The sequence below is a fragment of the Xylocopa sonorina genome, chromosome 6 (genome assembly GCF_050948175.1).
Source record: "Xylocopa sonorina isolate GNS202 chromosome 6, iyXylSono1_principal, whole genome shotgun sequence".
NCBI classification, from domain to species: Eukaryota; Metazoa; Arthropoda; class Insecta; order Hymenoptera; family Apidae; genus Xylocopa; species Xylocopa sonorina.
Genome location: NC_135198.1, coordinates 7523514 through 7544829, shown reverse-complemented (window position 1 = coordinate 7544829; position 21316 = coordinate 7523514). Strand labels below are relative to the sequence as shown.

General features: G+C 43.3%; 2 protein-coding genes across 5 annotated transcripts in view; both read left to right on the top strand.

Annotated features, from left to right (window-relative positions):
* Positions 1-21316, top strand: part of LOC143424602 (kinesin-like protein KIF13A) — a 160394-nt gene that overhangs the window by 121081 nt on the left and 17997 nt on the right. The gene's annotated exons all lie outside the window — the stretch shown is intronic.
* LOC143424777 (matrix metalloproteinase-14-like) overlaps positions 1-21316 on the top strand; it is a 31487-nt gene that overhangs the window by 3292 nt on the left and 6879 nt on the right. For all 4 annotated transcript variants that reach the window (XM_076897046.1, XM_076897048.1, XM_076897047.1 and 1 more), the window contains exons 2-4: positions 11901-12024; positions 17684-17788; positions 20563-20714. In XM_076897046.1, coding sequence (XP_076753161.1) covers positions 11901-12024; positions 17684-17788; positions 20563-20714 — 381 coding nt within the window. The remainder of the gene's footprint in view (positions 1-11900; positions 12025-17683; positions 17789-20562; positions 20715-21316) is intronic.

Below are 21316 nucleotides of genomic sequence, written 5' to 3'. Positions count from 1 at the left end.
ACCTCAAATGACCACTAATTCATTCAATAATTACTATACACTCGTACGACGACAGTGCAACCGTGATGCATCATTTGATACGCGAGCGATACTTTGCGCCACGATCTTGCTGGTAATTGACGCGAATTTATGTACCGGGCGACGTGCCAAGTCAAACAGCCAGCGGCATGACAAAGCACCGTTTCATCGTCGAGATGCGTTACAGTTGAAAATTTCAGTAGCTGCCTGTGTTTCACGCGTACCATCGACAAGCCACGACGAGTTAATCGTTGGGAAAAAATGGTCGTTCGTCATCTTGTAAAAAGGGGCTGGCTGAGGTCGTTAATCTTTCTCTCGAACGATCGAGGGGATAGATGAACGGAGACGCAATTGAATTTGTACACGAATGATTTATGAAACGCTTGACGAGAGCTTGAATAACTTGAAGACGAACTTTCAACAACGAAAGGTCTCTAAAGTATGATTCCAAAAGGTACAAAAGCAAATGGAAACAGATTATTTTCGATATCAACAGCTCGCTTCGCGACGTGATGTGACGTTAATTCGCATGATCGTAGACAACTCCACGATTTAGTATCCCGAATTTTTTCTGGTTACCGAAGCAGGATGCAAGTTCAAGGATGCAGATAAATTCGAACGTCTGGGGCATCCCTTTTTCGTTATTTCAGGCACGAGCTGTTCAAGAAAGTATCGTGTGAACAATGTTTATGATCCAATCGAAGCTTGAATAAAACCTTGGGACAAAACAAATGGTTCTGCGGTCGAGCATCACCCGGTAGCAGTCTTCCAAGTATTACGCGACAACGCATTAAAAGTTAATCTTGTGCTTGCTAATAAGTCCATGGAACGAGATTAAATCTACATTTCGAGCTCGAAACGATGATGAAACACAAGTGACGATGATATGGGACCAAGACAGGGACCAAACGACGATTTATTCCAAAAATTGCACTGAAAATCTCTCAAAGATGATCTGGATAGTCTTCTATAAAAATGAACGTGGTCACGTTTCAAGCTTGATTCATGAAACGTCGTGAAAGAAGCCAGAGAGGCTTTGTTTCGGCCAATTCAGTCGAAGAGGGCGTTCGTTCGGGAAAAGGAAAAATTCATTCTGGGCAGGGTGCCAAGTCATCGATTCTTTCTCGCGTCTCTTTCTCCCGCTGACGGATCATACTAGGAAATGGTAAATAATGTATGTGCCTCGACACGGAAATACACACGGCTTAGGATCGCGAATGTTGGCCTTCGTCTTGACCGATCGACAGTCGTGGCACGATCCGACCGTCATCGGAATATTAACGATCGGCCCATAGATATTCTCATCGACGCACGATCCAGCCGATCGTTCGCTCTTTTACGTATCCATGCTCTGTCTGCCACTTGACATTCGCCAATCTCTGGCCACCGCTTTCGAGCGACGCTCTCGAGACGAGTCTCTCTAATTCGAACGAAACACGTCTCAACCATCCTTGGAATCGATCGATCCGACCAACGACTGGCTAGAGATTCAGATTTTCCACGAGAATTTTCCAATTAATTCAAAGAAACTAAGAGTGCTGGAAAAAGAATCGAAGAAAGATGTTACGTTCGTAGAGTAACAGCGATACAGTTAGTAACGCGAGGTAGAAACGCATAATCACGCTAATTAAGAATGCATCGTTCGTTTGATCTCGAATACCGTTTAACGCGTTCAGTATCGCAGCAAGCAAAACAAAGGACGATATGCAAGATAGTTCGAGCGATAGAAATTGTATCACTGATCGAAGATAAGATCGTTATTGAGTTGTGATCGTGTAAATTGTCGTTGATAAGCGGGATTCTTTGAGCAAACATTAGTATATAAGGAAGAATGGAATTTGGAAAAAGAAATTGAGAGAGCGAAAGAGGGTGAAAGACGAGTTGAAGTTGTAGAATGGGGTGAATGCGTACGAGCGAGTTAAATCACGAGCGTGGACGTTGCTCGCGCGAAAGTGCCTTCCGTGTCTTATCAGGCTTCACGGAAGATACTTGCCAATGCAAAGATAGCAACGCTGTTGGCAACGGCTTCATTACAATTACTAATTGCGCTCGATCATTACTCGACGTGTCTCGAACGACCAATTAGGCGAGGAACTGTAATCGTATCGTTGCGCAAATCCGACTCGCACCCGCGAGAAATGTGCCCGCTGCGATTGCGGGTGCCGGAGAATACGTGATCCACTTTGGTTAAACAATGCGACCGATCCAATAAAATCGAAAGCGAAACGAACGGTACGAATCGCAGCTCGCGATTAAACGCTGGCATCTACCCGTTCGCGTCACTTTCGATTCCCCTGAATTGACCGCGTTGTTCGACCAAATTGAACCGCGCAATCACGCCTCAAGGCGTAATTTACATGGTTCACTTGATGACAATTCCGTCGCATTAACGACATTGCGTAACCTTAGTGAACCGCGTGAGCGTGACTCGAGGCGAAATTGATACAAGGTAAAAAAGTGTAAACTACCTTCTAACAAATTGAACTACCGATCGCTAATAATTTTTTTAATTATCTTATCGACGAGCACTGAAAAAGTGCAAATATCAAAGGTCGAGATAGGTATGTGTCACTGCGTGGTAAAAACTCGTGCTACAAGTATCCGATTTCTGAATGAAGCCACTGGCGACGATTTTCACGGCAGTGTACGTGTGACTGACTTTCTGCAACGTGACACACCGTTACGCAACTCTAACCATGGTGAACTTGAAAAATTGCCTCAAGTGTTTCAGCAGCGTGTGTGTAACGAGAGTAAAATCTAGTTCCACGGACGCGTTACCATTTTCCGCGAACGCATTAATACTAATATCTTCTAATTTATGCCACACGGTCATGCGAAACTGTCGAGTCGTGAAATCAGCCGACGATTAAAAATGGGGAATAGAAAATCGAGCGAATTATTACATTTCTTTCGCGATAAGAAACTGTTTAATTATAGTGCTTGATAAGAAGAACGATGACGAGGAACAGTGGAAAAATACTTGTTGCGTCAAACCGTTCGTTATTAGTCAATAAAAATCAACCACGAACAATTTCTTTCCGGTATAGGTTGTCGAACTTTGATGCGATTTCGAGATTTTCAATTTTTGTCGTAGATTCATCGTTTTCTCGTTGATTAATTCAACTTCAAGTTCACGACAATGAAGTAACAGCACAGAAATAGAACTTCGCTCCATATTCTACATTTCTCTAACAAACCTTTTAAGATCCATGTATAATCCTCACCATAAATAACCATTGCAATTAATAATCATACAGAAACAAGTCATACATAAAATTCCCCACGATTAGCATTACGATAAATCCTTACTACGCCAAACATAGGATCTACCCATACGAAACGATCGACGTCTCTTTAAAAGATCGCGATATTTAAATAACAATAACCATCTGCTCCGCTCGGACTAACCGATACCCAACGGAAATGGAGCATTCCCATTTAATCCAATCAAGGAACAAAGAGATCGATTCTAATCGATGCGAGAGCATGCTCCATTAAAAAACTTTCATCGAGAGCACTTAATCATCATCCCTTGCCCGACATCCTCGTCCGATACCACGCGAGCCTATCTCATCAGTGATGTCACTGGTGTAATCCTCGATAACCCATATTTTGCATCGTTCGACATTGACGCGCGTTACCTAAACACGCCACGTGTTTTATTCGCGGCCAAAACGAGACGTGAGGGTTGAAAACGGTACGCGTTTCGAGCGTCCTCTTCGCCCCCAGCGGCAGAAGCCGCGATACCACCGCGTACCACTTCCGGTACCGTTGAATCAGCCATTTTTTCGCAGACCAACCGAGTGATTCACGTCGCGTTATCGATTCTTTATTCGGTGGACATCGAGCATCGATTGCGACATCGGTTTCGTATCGTAACGGGGGTCGTGAGTCGGCAACCTCCGGCTGTTTTTAAAACATAAACACCGGCGATCGGGAAAAGGGGGAAAAGGGGACGCGGTTTCTTCGCGTACGTGAGATCGCAAGTGCAGCGTCGCGCGCGGATTGATTAGAGTTGAGTCAGCTGGTACGCGGAACTAAAACGCGAGCCTGTGTCTGGCTTCGAGCTAGTTGATAGTGCAGACTGCGGATGTTTAGGTGTTTCCGATGGACTCGAGTGGTGATGCACGATAATACATGATATTACATACAAATTTGCTGTCTATTCGATCGGAATTAAATGTCTCAAGAGTCGATTATAAACTATGTAAACTTCACATTTTTTTAGCATTTCAGATTGAAATTACCGTGCAATATAAGACACGATTACAGGATGATACTCTGAGCAGGCATATGATAATTCCTCGAAGAGGAAAGGGAGATCGTTAAAAAATTCCGAGTAACCAAAGTGTTGCGAATGGCTAACGGTTCAAGTGATCGCATCGTCCAAATAAATGACTCGAACAAGATTTCCTCTACCGCGTTGCGAGTCTAATTTCGGCGAAGCACGCGTTTATATCGCGGCGTCGACGCTGAATCCTAATAAGAAATGAAAAGCAGAACGACCTCGTTAAATCGTGACGCGGTTCGCTCCTGCGTGCGGCGATCTTCCGTGCAGGACACATTTTAATTCTGTGCAACGGCGAATTAAGAAAACGTACGCGGCGTTACCTCGGGTTCGTTCGGAAATCTGTTATCTCGGGGCTATTCCGCGAACAGGTGCACGCAAGATTTTCAAGTGGCCTCTCTTGCTTGACCCCGTCGCGCACACGGGTCGAGTAAGGTCAGTTAGGGTCAGTAACGTCTTTGCGCCACGATTAAAACTGTCGAAACTGATGTATCAAGGTTTGCTAGAAAATGGTCTTCCAACAATTACACAGAAAATTAATTATCACCTCGAACATTAAGCCACCCCTAGATTTCACCCCACTTTTCTCAACTCCCTCAATTACAAGACTATCGAATGTTACGTTAATTTTTGCGAAGCATACGTATCGTAGAATCGAGGAAAACAGTACGAAAGGTCCATCGACGGCTGACGTCGCGATGGAGGAGGATAAAAAGAAAGAAGTAACGCTGGTACAAAGGCAATCTCGCGAGGGCAGCGACGCGAAAATATATTGTTCGGTGGTACAAAGCTCCACGATGAACGATCGGAGATACATTGGTTTCGTATTCAACGGACGACCGGCAGAAGATGCGAAGGCGTTGAATACTGATGCCGTATGCGTCGACAAAGACCTCTTCAAGGCCGGGGTCGCTACTCGATACCTCTTCTGCACCCCTTCGTCTCCTCTCGAGTAACTGATCCTCGGTGCACCTCCGTTGCACCGTTAAACGTGATGTTGTTCGCGGAAAAGTACTCGACAGAGTAAGAAAGAGACGAAAGAGGATGCTCTCGTATGGACGTCAGAGGATGTAGGACACAACGAGTATATTTTTGGTGCCAGCTTGCTTATCCTTAGCGATTTTTTTCTTTAAAGCGTCGAACAATTTTTTATATCGTTTTAGCGTCGATTTTGTTTCGTGTAATTTGTCAATATGAGAAAGTAGAACTTTGAGGAAGTAAACCAGAGTAGACTAATTCCAGCTTGCTGCGTGATCGATAATGGAGTGGCACAGTACTGCAAATGGTGCACACGTCTCAGAGCGCTTTGATTCGCGGACTATCGATCGCGCAGCGGCTGAAAATCAGGGTACGCTTCGTATCTGTTCCTTCTCGTGTACATACGATAACCAGGAATGAAGTCGTTGACCTAGACATTCACGTTAAGCGAACGAAAGTGTAATGTGCTAATCGTTACACAAATTCCATAGCGAAAACGTAGACATTTACGTAATAATTAAAAACGATCGAAAATATTGCAAAAAAATTAGCAAAATTTAATGGATCCGTAGGAATGGCAAACAAATCAGGGCGTGAGATTCGAGAGAACCTCGCATCACGCCTTACGCATCCGGTGGCCCTTAAAGCCGTGATTCATGTCCAACGCTCGCGTGAAACGCGACGCACAGTCATCGCGCGCGGCAAATAATTCCAGTGCAACAGCGAGTAGTCAGTTTGAACTTCTCTTTTGCGTTACGTTACTTGCGGAGCCTCTTATCGATGATAACAGCCAGAGATAAGGTTTCGCGGGTTGGCAAACGCGACTATCAGGAGACGTTTCGCTACTCTGTGCCCTCGATCGTCGAGATCGCGTGGCTTAAGGCGAAGTCGAGAAACTCACTGTTTCCAAATTTAACCAACAGCTTTTCTCAATTCGTTCTCTCTTCGAGTCATCAGAAAACAGTTGGAAATATTCTCTGGATGGAATATCGAGAAAATACGACTGAAATTATTCGATTTAATTAATAAATCTAATCGTATATGGCAGGATAAGCACGATTCACTGCACAAGTTATAATTCGTGAATTTGTATTTAATGAGAATTCGTTAGAGATGCGTTCAGAATACGCGTTACGATACGACTTAGAACTCTGCAAGAGCAGTCTATATGTTAAAAGGTAAACAGGCGAATTAAATGAAAAAAATTGTAATCTTATCGAGTTACTATATTACAAAGTTGATAGGAAGCTCAAGTGAATCTAGAGAATATCAAAATTTGACACATAGTGTGCCTTAACTGAACTCGCCAAGATAGGGGTGGAAAGCAGGTCAACCAAATAAATCAGTCTCGGTACTTTGAACTTTGTATCAACGTACAATCCGCCAGTAATTCTAACTTCCAATAGAGCAAACATTCAACCACTATCGCTATCAATCAGAATAAACCTCATTCTGCAACTATCAATAAATTCGAGCTCACCATCGATCAACAAGGAGCAAAAGTCTCGCGATGAACCGGAGAACCGAGGAATCAACCCCTAAATTCAACGCGCGATCTAACAAGAAAAGTGCAGCACCCTGGAACGCTTAAGAGTCACGCTTTCCCTCGATTAACGATCACGAATTAGCATTCACGCTTTGGCCTATCAGGCGTTGGTGTCTCGCGTCTATCTCCAAACCCAAAAGGTCGCTGGTTGATGTATCGCTCGACCCAGTTACCCAGTAGTTCACCCGCGGTCGGGTCACCGTTTAATCCCAAAAGCAGAGCTTTGGTTACGCAGGAATTCCGTCGAAAAATCGATTCCACCGTCCGGCAACAAATTTCGCGACCGCGTCCGGTGGCGTTGGAGGATCGATCGCCGGGGGTTGCGCACTTCGTACTTGTCGGCTGACTCGTACCCTGGCTACGTTATTGCAACGCGTTACGTGCTGGGGACACGTGCATAACGACGCCGTTAAAAGACGGAAGATAGACGGTACAGATACGGGGGGGACGTTACGAAACAGAAAACAACGATTATTACACGGCGTGTGTACGCCGCCGGCACGAGAACCGTCGAATCGGGTCATGGAAACGGGGCGCGCGTCAGAAAACCGCGATAACACGGCCAATCAAAGTGTCAACTTTTCGACAGGTGAACCGCGATACGGCCACCGCTTCGTTCAACAGAGTTTATGAGACTTTGCTCGAAGGGTGACGCCAGTCGCACGAGTCGAACGATCGAGATTCGAGGGTTAAATTTGTCGAAAATCTAGCGCGAATTTTTTTATATTCTAGTTTTTTTTTGTTAATTGAATTCATAATTTCATAATTTGGTAAGGAATAATAGGAGAGCATTGGGGTAACAGAACTTGCGGTGGCGTCGATGCCATAAAAATGGCCAAGGCTGGTGCGCTAAACCAACAACTACTGACCTGTAGCTTGAAAATTGCATTATCGTGAGCCGGACGCGTTCTCCAAGGTAGCCGTGGTATAAAACGCCGCGTGCTTCGCCCGGGCACTTGGCCACAGGTAATTACGTCAACGTCGACCGTTATCGATTCGTAAATTTGCAAGGATTACATATCAGCCCGGCGGTAAATGTCGCGATTACGGTCCACGTGGCTCGCAATCGCGAGGTTCGTAAGCCATCGTCGCACGAGGTGACGTTCGAGCGTGGCAAACATTTTTAACAAAACGTGTTGCACATGAACGCTGGCACCAATAATTATCCAACTCGAGATCCCGAAAACGAAGATTCTTTTTTTTTTCGTTTTCGTTTCTTCCAGTCTTTTACTCACGCGAGCGTGCCAGCGCGTGACTTGTAATTACAGCTCGGTCAACGTGATTTACGACGCGATGGCTTCTGTTTTTCCGTTAATCTACGATCTTCTTTCGAGCTGATTCGAGAGATTCGCTCTTGTTATATGGAGTTGCCAGTGATAAGGTTTGGACATTTCAAAGTTACGTGTCGGTTCACTGTTACGAGGTAAATTACTGTACGATATTTGCTGGCAACGAGAGAAGGAAACGATTGTAACGTGTCTCTGAAATCTACCAATTTACGTGCGATTTGAAAAAAAAACCGATGCCTCGTACGTCAGAGATACCATTCTTATACGTTAACGCGATTAAACACACCCACGATTCGTCACGTCGAGCGGTCTTAACTGGTGACAGAATTCATACGTCGTAAAACAAAAACGAATAAACATGCTCGATCGACACATCATCATTTTGCGTTGCAACTCCGCTCGCATGATTCCCCTTTTCAATTCTTCCTTAACAGAAACCTGAAGTCTTTTAAGAAACTCATCTGCATCCAAAGAACCGATTAAACATCCATGAAACATCCTATCGTACGATTCTCAACCTACGAAACCCATGATCCAAGAATCGAACGCAAGAAGCAGAAATTCCCGGAGAACCTGGCGAACTCGCGAGATTGAATCACGTACGATCGTAACTGGCAGTCTGCAGGATCGTTAGCGATCGTGGAATCGTTGGACTCCTCCAGGCGTTTCATTGATCGACATCCGAGAAGAGCAGAGATAGAGGAAGGACAAAAAAAGGAGAACGAGAATGATTCAGAATCGTAGTTCCCTGGCCGGAGTGCAGACGTTCAGAATGTGCGCGTGCGATCTCGACACGAGGGCGTCGAGAAGGAGTGGCCATTCACTGTTCACGCGTGACACACGCCTGGCCGCGAGTACGCGCACTCCATTTACGTTCATTCATAAAAATCGCGGCGTTCCCGGAACCGCTCCCGCCGAGGATATTGCGAGATCCGTGAGACACGGAAGCGTGATCCACGACGCTTGAATCATTGACACCGAACGAAACTGCTGCGACCGCAAGCGAAGGAGAGAGGGAACGTGAAATTCGTCGTTCTCTGTGTAACTTCGAATTTCTGACTGATATCGTTTCTCGGAAGAATTCTGACTGAGAATTCGAGACAAGATTAACGACATTGGATTTTTGATAAGTAGAAGAGGGTATCTCCTGCGTCTGAACTTGTGGCGCCTGGAGAACGCTTCGAGTTGAAGATGGAAGGTGAACCACTTCGTTCGATCATCGATCGTTCGGTTGAGAATGCATACGATTAACTGTGTGACGTATTTCGTTACTCGACCGATGATGGTAGAGAGAATCAGTGATGTAAGATCTGCGTTACTATATTTAAAAAGAGACTGGTCCTATTCTTAGGATGTAATCTCAGTTCAATATTGAACAGCAGAATCGACGCGATGCGGCTCGTTCGCGATTGGGTACTTTAATTAGAGTCTGTCGTATGACAAATGTGACTAAATAGAATCGAAACGAATAAAAATGTGCTACGAGAAGCATACGAGCGACGTGGTTCTTCTATCTAAAAAAAAAAAAATAAATGGCAATTTCTTCCACGAAGAATAAGGGTTAAGATAACAAGTTTGCGTTGAAATGGACGCTTTACTCAGCGACTGGGCGGAGGGAAAATGCTCGGATCGATACGAGCTACGTGTTTCCGTTCCAAGGGGACTGGTTTTTCGCCATGCAAATCGCGACGTTTATTTCCGTCGATCTCGCAGCACAGTATCGGGTCTAGATCCATAAGAGCAGGGCTGATTTCCATAAGCGTCCTCCGGGGGCTCGTGCGGTGCACTCGAAGCGCGTGTTTCGCGGAATCCTGCTCGAATTCTACGTGTTTAGAAAGGAATGCACCGCGTTAAAAATAATACCCGAAGGACGGGGATAACGCGACGCGAAAACAACCAGCGAACTTCCGAAATCGTTTCGAAAAATCACTAGTTGTCTGTTTTTACCCTATTAGGACCATCAAGGTAACCGATCGCGTCTAGAGTTCGCTTTTAGGGAAACCAACGGACGTCATTGTTGGCAATGAGAGTTGCGGATAAAAAATTTGCGTAAAAAGGAAATAAATCTTGGAGACATCCTATTTTACAAATGAAAATCTGTCGCGCTTCGAAAAATATTTAAATGGAACGAAAGAAGGTGCCTCTCGAAAGGGTTAAAACTCCCAACTAGGACGACTCTTGCCAGTGACGATGTTCGAGGGACCAAAAGAGACAGCGTTGAGAGAGCTTATTTCAAGCTGCACCGATGATTCATCGTCGTTCATTCAAGGCTTCCGTCTCGACGGAACGCTGGATCCGCGAGAGAGGTTCCAACGCGTTGGATCGCCGTTTGCACGTCGATTATTCGAATGAGTATCCTTTACCCGCTACCCCGTACAGTGACTCACGGAATAGCTTCGCGTTTACAAGTCAGCCGAGGCTGTGATTACATTTTAACGCCTATTTCACGGTTTATCGACGCGTCGTTACCATGGCTCGGTGTATAATTTCGCTAACAATGACAAGTGAACGAAACGACTTTTAAAAAAGCACCTGTTGCTGCGTGCTCGTCGATCGATGGCACTTTTTAGACGCCTTCAGAGGGCGTAAATCATTGCACGTTTCGAGATATCAATTCGTTCAGACGATGAGGCGATCGATGGAAAAAGTTTCATGTATTTTTATATCTTATGTTCCTGCTTATTTGTACATATCTACTGGTGAAGTTCTTAGTAATTCGTATTGTCATACGAGAGAGTCTAATTATTATTTCACGGTAGCATTGGATGTGTGTAACTCCTTACGCTACTGTGTGGTTTCTTCTTACGAGAAGATAATTGTTACGCAATAAAAAAACAGTTTGCTAATGAGTCACACTCACCATTATCTTGTAAAGTAAATTACGGATTAGTTCTTTATAATTCCTGCAGGGACATTTTCATAGCAAACGGAAAGATTGAAAAAATCAATGATCAATCTCTTCAATAATCATGAGGTTACGTTGCTATTTTTTATTTTATCCAGTCATCGCGTCTTCACGTGATAAACGCTTTTCTAAGTCGTGCAAGTTTAATTTCATACAAGCAAATTCTTTTATCTATCCACGATAAACGAACTGATGCATCATTGATTTTTTCTTACAATTAGATTTCTCCTCCTTCGATGTCTTCTTCGTACGATCCGTTTGTTGTTAGAAGAAACAAGCATGTTCGTCGTTGAGAACCCGCGAAATAACAAATCTTGCACGGCTGTTTGATCGAGCAAGATTTCGTACGATTCACTCTCGAGCAAGGAACAAGGAAAACGGAAACACGTACACGTGGCGTGTTTATTCGCCGGAATATTAATTGCCTTTAGCCGCGGCGGTTAAATAACTGTATCACACCTCAATACAATCACCACTCGGGTCAATCCCCTCGGATATCATCATGTGTCCAGTTTATAGTGCGAAATACAGCGGTTTGACGATCAACTAGGATATCATAGAGCTCTTTGTCGCTCGCATACGCGGAAGTATCGATCAGACTCCTTTATTCGCGCATTCCCACCTGTAATTATTTCCCAATCATTTTTTCCAAGTCACAGCGCGTCGATTAATTAGCTCAAAAGTCACAAATGTTAGCAACGAATGAAAAAAAACGTCGCTTTAACGACGTACTCTTTGAAATTCCTAGACAGACTTCGAATACTTGGAATTTTTCATCGTACAATGAAATGTGAAGTTTATCAAATAATTCTGAAGATCATAAAGCATGTTAAATTGAAGAACATCTATTGATCGAAATGTATTTACTTGTTGCAGAACTACTTATCGCAATTTGGCTACCTGCAGCCTATAAATCCAACAAGTGGTGGAATCATTTCGCAGGAAACGTTGTCCAAGGCGATCGCGGAATTTCAGGCGTTCGCAGGGTTGAACATAACTGGTAAGTTATTCTACATTCTAATTCTCGCAATACATCCTCTGCTGTTGTATTGAAATAAAACAAAACAAAAAATCTTCAGAAACTCTCTTTAAAAAAATCTTCAGAGGTACGCGTGATTATCCAATCAGTACACGCTGAAGTAATCGAGAACAGCCGAGACAGCTCGAAAATTAATTACACGAATTTCTCTTAATCGGGCCGATTAATTCACTTGGCAGTAATCGCGCGAGTCGAGCGTCAGAAATAGGTCTCCGGAAGTGCTGGCCGCCGCGAAACTCGGTATCTCCATTATCAATTAACTTTTATTCGCGTCCTTGGTATGGCCCGACGTTCATTATATTTAACCGTAATTGAGTTTAATAGTTGTCGTGGGTGCGTGAATCATGCCGCGGAATGGACGGGTTCGTACGGTGTCGGCTAGCTCGCGCCTGTGACTCACCAAGGAGGTCGTGGCTGCCCATCAAAATCTGTTAGATCGAAGTAATGGAGTTTAGTTGCGAATTGTACGCACGCCCCGTGATCGGTGTCCAATTCCGAAAGACGTTTCCTGTGCGTCAAGGGACGCGCGCGTCATACGCGTCCGCGCGCGGGCAATCATTATGCCAGCGCGGCCGGATCGAGAGAAAAATTCTGATCGTCGATCGAAGGATGATCAGGGTTATATAGATAAGAGGTGACGTCGCGAATTAATGGCTCGTTTGCATTCGGAAAACAGCGGCACCGACCGCTAAAATATGTATATCGTAGATAAAAGGATGGCCCTCGCGCGTTCGCATTCGAAAAATGTCAACTGGGACGTTGATACGAACAGTAGAGAGAGAAATGCGCCTTGCTAAGGATGTCTGTCTCGAAAAGAATCGTGGATGTAAAGAATATTGTGCGCCATACGAAATTTCAGGAGAGGAGAATGTAGAAAATTAAGGATCAAATGTTGGACGAGCAATTTGGATCGTATTCATTAGGGGCGGTTTCGTAATACGTGCTGACTTGTTCGTGGAACATTATACGCGTACAACAGAATCGCAAAAAGCATTAATTCAATTTTAAATGGAAATCGAACGTGAGTAAGTCCGTGAAGAATTTCTGAGGAAAAAACGAGCGTAATACTATCGTATAAGAAGCTAACTGATCAGTAACAGGTGTCGTTCGAAATTATTTATCCAGTCTCAATGAAAATCTGAAATAACTCGAAGTTGTTGCTTTTCGAAAAATATCTGAATACGAAGCGCAGTTTTATTCTCGAAAATAGACAATGACAAACTTGGAGAATGAAGTGAAAACTAATGGTCAGCACGAGGAGTAGTGTTCAAGGAGCACAAGGTGTCATGCGTTGCACCGGCATAGTTACACATTTTAATGAAGCGATAGACACAAGTTTTACTTGGACTTGTTTACTTGGGTTTTACAAGGCTTTGCGAGTACTCGAAGTATAGATACATTACGCCACACGGAGATAACACTGAAATTATGATAATTTTCAAAGATACTACGCCAACAATTAACTAGTCAGCCTATATTTGCTGTGAACCTTTCCAAAGGTTTGCGAATCATGCTTTGCAGGAAACTTTGTAAAAATATGAGGAACTTCTAATTCGAACCAATTCTGATCCTTCGATAATAAATGCTAAACAAGTCTAGCTTCAGCAGTAGAAATTGAACTCAACGAATTGCACTACAAATCAGTATCTCTTCGATCTATCGGACATTCAGCCCCAAAATTTCCATCAACCGCGAAAGAAAGAGAAAATGGTCACCAAAGGAACAGCAGTGCATCGCCAAGTGCCTTTCTACGAATCGTCCGAATTCATTTCGTGGCTGGAAGGCGAGTAAAAAAAGTACGCTTACACTGGTTCGACCGGCTGCTCCGAATAAAGAGCGGATTTTTAGCGTTCACGGACCTTGAGGAGCCGGAGATACTTGGGTTCACCTGGCTCACCTGGCTGGTTCGAAAACATGCTCGAAAATCGATAGCACGGAAAGAGAAAGGGAAGAAAGGTTGGTACTTTGGAGAAATCGACGACAGCGCGAGAGGTCTGCGTTCATTGAGAAGCATTTAACGAGCGGTGGCTGCGGAGCAAACGGGCCCAAAGCGACCACTGTCAAGGCCCGAGCCTTGACAGCGTCGCGAAGGCAAACAACGTGACGGACAAAGAAGCGAATTGTTGTTACCTGCAAGGTTTCGTGGTTGCCGTGAAAGCTGCGCGAGAAAAGCAGCCCTGACGTCGATAAGGCATTCTAATCAAGACTTCTTGGAACTGATAGTGCAAGTCGATTTCTTGGAACTGATAGTGCAAGCACATCGTGATAATCGATTTGACGTGATTGAGCGTCGATCGTGAGAGATGTTGCGACGCTGAGAAGGTTACGAGCACCGATTTGTTACGCGGCTGAATGCATTAATGCAAATCTTTCATTTAAGGAAAATTCTGCTTGAGGAGAATCAGATGTTCGAGAAGAAGTGTGGAGGATGACTGTTCTGCTGTGCAATATTGAATAAATAATTTGTTTCTATGGAAGTAGTGCTCGTGAAGAGAGTTTGAGTCAGAAAGCATGTGACTGTATCGTAGAAGGTAGAAAAAGTCGGATATCGATACGTTCGAATTTAAACCGGAAGTATTTTATCTTGGAAAATCATGAGGGACAATACGTTTGGATTTACAATGATGATGCTAAACGGTGACTCAGGCTTCGGTGAAATGTAGAAGATTCATCAATGGCGCTTAAAAAATGACTCACATTGAAGTGGCTGCAACTTGGTCATCCGTACACGTTTCATTTTATTTCTTCTGTTGCAACTGTTCTATATTTCTCATTGATACTTTGGTATCGAGTACTGGTTGAAGAAAATTTGCGATCACGATATGTTACTAAAAATCTAATTAAGAACAATTGAAGTAACGAATGATATTGCAATGAAAAGAAATGAACATAAAAATTGTATTGCAACGGTTTTCGAATGAAAAATGAATTCTTGCGACAAAGCGGACAAGGGTTCTGTTTTTGACGAGTTGCCCAACTGCGGATTGGGCCATATTTCGATTAGATAATGGAGTCTCTAACCAGAACGAGTAATCTGTGTCGCAAAAAACGACCGAATTCGTCGATTATTACGAAATTTAGGCGTAAAAGGCACGTCGTGTTTCGCAGAGAAAGGATTTCACTTCGAGCACCTGTAACACCGCTACGACTCGATTCGGAACGTGACAATGCATACATTATTAAACGAGCAATAAGAACTGGAGAAATTTTCGCGTGAAGAGAAGTATTGCAAATAAAAACGAGAGACTAAACCAATAACTAAATCAACAGCGAAACATGAGTTTCCAAAAATGACTATCTTCGTCGACTAATTACAGAGATTGTACTTGTAGAACTTGTCGAAATCTCAGGTGTTCAGCATCAGTTCTCGCCCACAGCGCAACGAAAATGTAAAACTGGAAATCAGAAGCCGGAAGTAGCGATTCGATGGAGAATTCAATAAAAGTCGAAGGTGAACGGAAGAGTGATCTAACTGAAGAATTGTACGTCACTGTTGACAGTATTATTTAAGATGAAACGATGTTTATTGATGGTAATCTTCTCTCTATCATGTGTTTGACGCATCCAGAGCTTCCTACTATCTGCTAAATGCGAACAGCCTTGCGTGCGAGCGCTGGTTACGACGAATCGAAAACGGTAGGAAAAGGAAGAGAGCTTGGATGGATTTCGTAAGGACGAAGTTATTCAACAGGAGCGAGGAAACGCGCGTGAAATGAATGTTGGACGTAATCGCATATTTTCGAGCCGTTACCATGGGAAAGGAAGACCGTCTCTGGTGACGATCAGAGCACGACGTCGCAAAGAAAAGAGAAAACCTTAGAAACAACAGTTTCGTTGGTTTTAGGTAACTGGACGTGAAATCGTGGCTTGCTGTGGAAACAATTGGTGTCGTCTAATTGTTGATCTTTCGATTACCCCGCGAAATGCATGTAAACTTCGGAAGAAAAAAATAAAATAAAAAGTATCGAAAGCTCCATGTGTTTTGCAACTGAATGCACGTTCTGTTATCTGAATGTAATTATCGTGTTATAAGTAAAGTACACAGGCATGACTGACATACAATTAGGAAACAATAAGCGCGATGAGTCGTTTTTAATCGCGAAATGTTGAAACAGATTATTGCGATCTGAATCATTCTAGTTTTCCATGGTTGTAATTAGATGCTGTTGCCTCGGAGAAAAGCGAAATGAAAGCATCGTTCTCGTATTAATGAAGCTCTATCTACGTGTGCAGTGTAATAATGACGGCTTAGAACGATGATATCGCGATTAGTACACGTATGAAATTAGCATGTAAAATGTAAAACAACATGTTCTAAGTGTTCCGTGGTGCCATAATCATCGCCATCGTGGTGTATGTAAATGCTCGCACCATATCGAACGCTCTCCATAAGTAGACCACCTATTATCGCCAGATGCTCTCATTTATTGTTACCCATTTGCAGATACCAGACTCGACTCACAAAGTGACGATAATGAAACTATCATCGAAACGATCTTTTTATCAAGCGAGTGTTGCACTTAAACCATTTGAGATATCTATGCTTAGAATATATTTAAAAGCACTACCTTAGTTCCATTTAACGGGAATGGTATCTAATTCTCGTAAACAGATGACACTGTTATTCTGATTAATAGGATGAATGGAATATGAAGCAACACAACCTGATTTTTAGCTATAAAAGGAGAAAGAAATATTCTCAAATATTGAATAAAAGAGGAGATAAAACGAGACGTCTCCGAACTTCTTCAAAATCCGCTCACGTCGACGGCGTCGCTCCTAAAAGTAATTCAAATCGATCCCCACGATCGTTCCGTTAATACACCACAATTTCCACGCAACGAAGTATTAATAAACGTACAACCTCCAGTCGCGTGACCATTGCAAATAGAGTGGCGGCTCGTTTGCACGTGACACGGCGGGACGCTTAAAGCTCGTCGCACAGTTGTTGAAATCGGATCGAACATATCCGAAGGGAGCTGATCGAGCGACCCGTTACACACAATCGGAACGATGAACATCGAGATCATTCGAGTCTAATACAGATCTAGCGTTACGCACGCGATGACTAATTGCTCGGCTCGACTCGATCATCGTGGATCGTCATGGCACTCGCCTTGGACTGTGTGCGGACAGCCTAACGTTCTCGTGTGCTCCGCATATTATGCATATACGCGTTTACGTTGATGCATATGCACCCAACGAAACAAGGAAACGCACACACATGCACGGATGATCGCGAATGGGAAACGTCGAGCGTGCACCGCGCTCGAGGGATCGATACACGCGATTCCTGCGATCCGAACCGAGCCTGCATTCGGCACAGCCTTGATGGCGAGAAGGGCACACCGCGGGGATAATTGCACCTGACTCGTTGGAATCGCCTGGTTTTTCTTTGAACGAGGGTGGAGAGTTATCGACTTGTAAATTAAAATGAGAGCATATCACTCTGATAAGTTACGAAAGAAGGGGTGGCGAAATTATAGTGGGGTGTATCGAGTTGCGAGTGAACCGGGGTGGATCGCGCATTAATCGTAACCGATTTTATTATTCGAACCTGTGAAAATTAAGAAACATAGTAAAGACATGTGAATTATCGAGAATATTTTCTCTTTTTCAGGTGACTTTGACGAAGAAACATTCAAGTTAATGGCTTTGCCAAGGTGCGGTGTTAAAGACAAAGTCGGACCTGGCTTTGGAAGATCGAAGCGTTACGCTCTTCAAGGTAAATGGATTTGAAAATAGTACTCCAATTTCACGAGAAAACTAAAGGTTTCCTTCTTTAAATACATTCCTCCCATTCGCTTAACCTAAATGGCACCTTCAACGAACCGTACTCTTTCAAAGAACAAAGTACAAGCGGCAATTAATTTCAGTTTAAAATAAGAAATCGGAGAACACTTCAACCTTTCCATTTGCAAACGGACTAGGAAAGCAACTACGAATTTAATTATCGCTTCCACAAACAGCCTTGAAATATAAATTTTTTCTAAAATTGTCAGAATTCTACATATTCAGAACATACAGGTTCTACCAAAAGTATTCTCCAAATGATATGGTTGAAAGAAAATTAATTGCAGAGGGAAAGATATTGGAAAGGTTATTGAAAGGCGGAATAATTATTCGAGCGATGGAATGTTTTCACGGTGCGAAGAATGTTTAGCAGCCCAGTGTTACTTTTGACTTCCTGCCTCATTATAGTCAATGTAGAGTCAGTCACCCTAAACAGGTCATACGCGCCTGTGTCACAGCTATTTGTCCGATGCTCCGAATGCATTTTTTAAGCACCGAAATTGTTCCAGATGCATATCGGAAAAGGTTAATTAAACCTCTACTTGTCACGGTGTTTACTATAATGAAACGAGATCGTTCGACTTGTAAAATACGTTCCTTAACGTCGTCGAGATTTTACTACCAAAGTCATTATCGATCGGTTACAATTTTCCAAATTTTCTTGTCGTTAACCCGATTCCAGCGAATTAAACGTCACTTCTAACAGTTTCTCGAAGTTTCACTAACAATTAGTAATCCACGCTTTCCGCGGAAAAATGCCAAACAATTTTACCCGACAACAAGTCACGCTAAATCGGCCTTTGACCACGCTAATTGCCTCTAATTGTGGAATTCGCGCGAACCTTCCCATAAAACGCGACACCAATTACCTGACCAGCCCATAAGGCATTCCCTCTACCTTTTCATTGACCCGTTCTTCTCGGAACAGAAAAAATCATCGCCACTTGATTCACCGCCGTTCCAATCGTCCAATCGCGATGACGCACCGCGTCTGCGACCGGGTGAACGACAAGGGAGACCGTCGAAATTCAGGATCATCGATCCTAGCCGTGACTTTGAACCTCGCGCGGGAGCGTTCCCCCCATTTTGGCGAACTTACGGCGACGAGATCACCGATGCGTGTATCCTATGGAATTTTATCGCGTAACAGGGGTTCTAACTGTGATTCGGTGTAGCTATCGCTCGATCGTGGTCGAGATGGGGCTACGAAAATCCGTTCGACCTAAAAACGTGAACCGTTCCAAGGTTCCTTCTCCTCTCTTTTTAACAAAACACGCGATTTCAGAACGCAACTTTATGTAACACGCGCCTCAAGATCGGGTACAAATTCAAAGATTGAAAGAGAAGAAATGGTACAACTTGGTATCGCTTCTAATATTTTCTTAATTATAGTTAGCAATTTTCGAGTTAGTGTCTAATTTTGAAGGGGGATATTCCGTTCGATTGGTTCGTTGGGGTGCAATTGAGGGGACCGTGGTCTCTCTCAATCGTGAAAGGGTTAAAGGTGAATTTCTGATACCGTTAGGACCGTCCAAAGGCGCGATATTTAGGGCATCCGGTTTCCGTTAGCGAGCTGTGTTGAAAACGGGAAAGGATCTAAGCTCCGACGAGTTTTATTATTTAATAATGGAGATGATGCCGATGAGTGACCTTGGCTAGTGGAACCTAACTACTGGATCTGTCGTTAGCGAGACATAATAGATCTGTAATGCGATGACGATGCGATCTGTTCGATTATGCGACTCTCCTTCGCGATATTATACTTTGCACGGCTTATTCTCGCATCGACCATCGTTGAAAGAGATTATCTTAAATCCGAAATAAAAGAAATTAAATTTTTAGCGACTGGTTGCAAGACACTAAAAAATTTAATGGGAAGACCCTTTGCATCCCTTATTTAACATATAATTTACGTACGCTACGTTTTGTTAACCATAAAGTATTCACACATTATACTGAAATAGAAAAAGGTTATATAACTACATTTAACAAAGTACAACGATAGCGTTACGAGAAAAAGAGTTACTTTTAAATATCGAAAATGGCACAAGTGCAAAGTTTATCGTCCGCAGTGCGTATTTTCACGTCGAAGCACGTCGCAGTGATTAAGGGATGAATCAGTCCACTTGATCGGAAATAGTACTGGATTACTAAAGGCTGGGAAATAACGTTTTCTTCTTTTTCACGATTCTAAGAGCGAATTACATACACCGTGGAATAAGTTGAATCGAACGGGGAAACGTTTTAAAGGTCTAATATCGACGACGCCGCCGCCGTTGGAAACGCATCCACACGAGGCGTGTACACGCTTATGTTTAAAAATAAATCGTTGCACAAGGGGCAAATTAGACGGTCGCATAATGATTGCCACATGCAGAGGCAACCGTTACATAAACAGACGTTACAAAGCAACCTTAGGGATACTCTTTGGAAGAATTAAAACGATCGAAGGCCGCCACAAGATTGCTGAAAGATCTTCGTACTTAGTCGATTTCTATCCTCTCAAATTAATCCCAATCTAATGTCCACTGATTCTCGACACATCTTCACTGTCATTCCACCTAACCATCGATAATTCGAAATTGGTATCGGAAGTATCAAAGGCGAAACAGCATACAAACTGGACTATCGCCACTTTGCACGAGGTGGAAGAAAAATATTTGCGATTCTTTTAGCGCATAGTCATCGTTTTCATACGTTTCACAGGGTCGAGGTGGCGTGTGAAGAAACTGACGTACAAGATCAGCAAGTATCCGCGAAATTTGCCGCAACACGAAGTCGACGACGAACTGAACAAGGCGTTCAAAGTATGGTCCGAGTACACGGACCTCGTCTTCACCCAGAAGAAGGCGGGCCAGGTGAGACGAGCGAATAATATTTGCTGAGATTTTTCACGATAATTATGAGTAGGTGAAGGAACGTTCTTCAAAAGAAAAAAAAAAGAGGAATGCAGCTCTTTCGAGAGGCTCGAAGCCGAAACGCAGTTCCAACAATGCGAACGTTATTACTAGCGAAGGCTTTGGTACGGTTTTATCGTTGCTTGTTTTTCATGGAGCCATCTGCGGTCTGAGTCATAACATTTCAACGTCGATGGAACATAGCCGACACCATAAGCCAGTTGCATAATAAATTATGATAGTTATTGTTTAAAAAATGTCTTCACTGGTAGCTAATCTCAAATTTACGGTTTAATATTTTCTACTGGTTTTTTAATGCCAGTAGATAGCGTTTAGAAGAGCCGTAACCTTCGTTAACCCTTTCTTCCCCCTATTAGTCGCCTCTTACGACAAGCAGGGGATACTGTGGGTGTATTCTGGATCCCCACCGCACAGGGATTAATTTCAAGTTTAATTACGAATCATTGGAGACAATGAGAGAAATTGTATTGCTCGAATCGTGCGAAAGACTTCGAATAACCATCACGTTCCTAAGATAAAATTAAAATCGGCTAAGTATATTT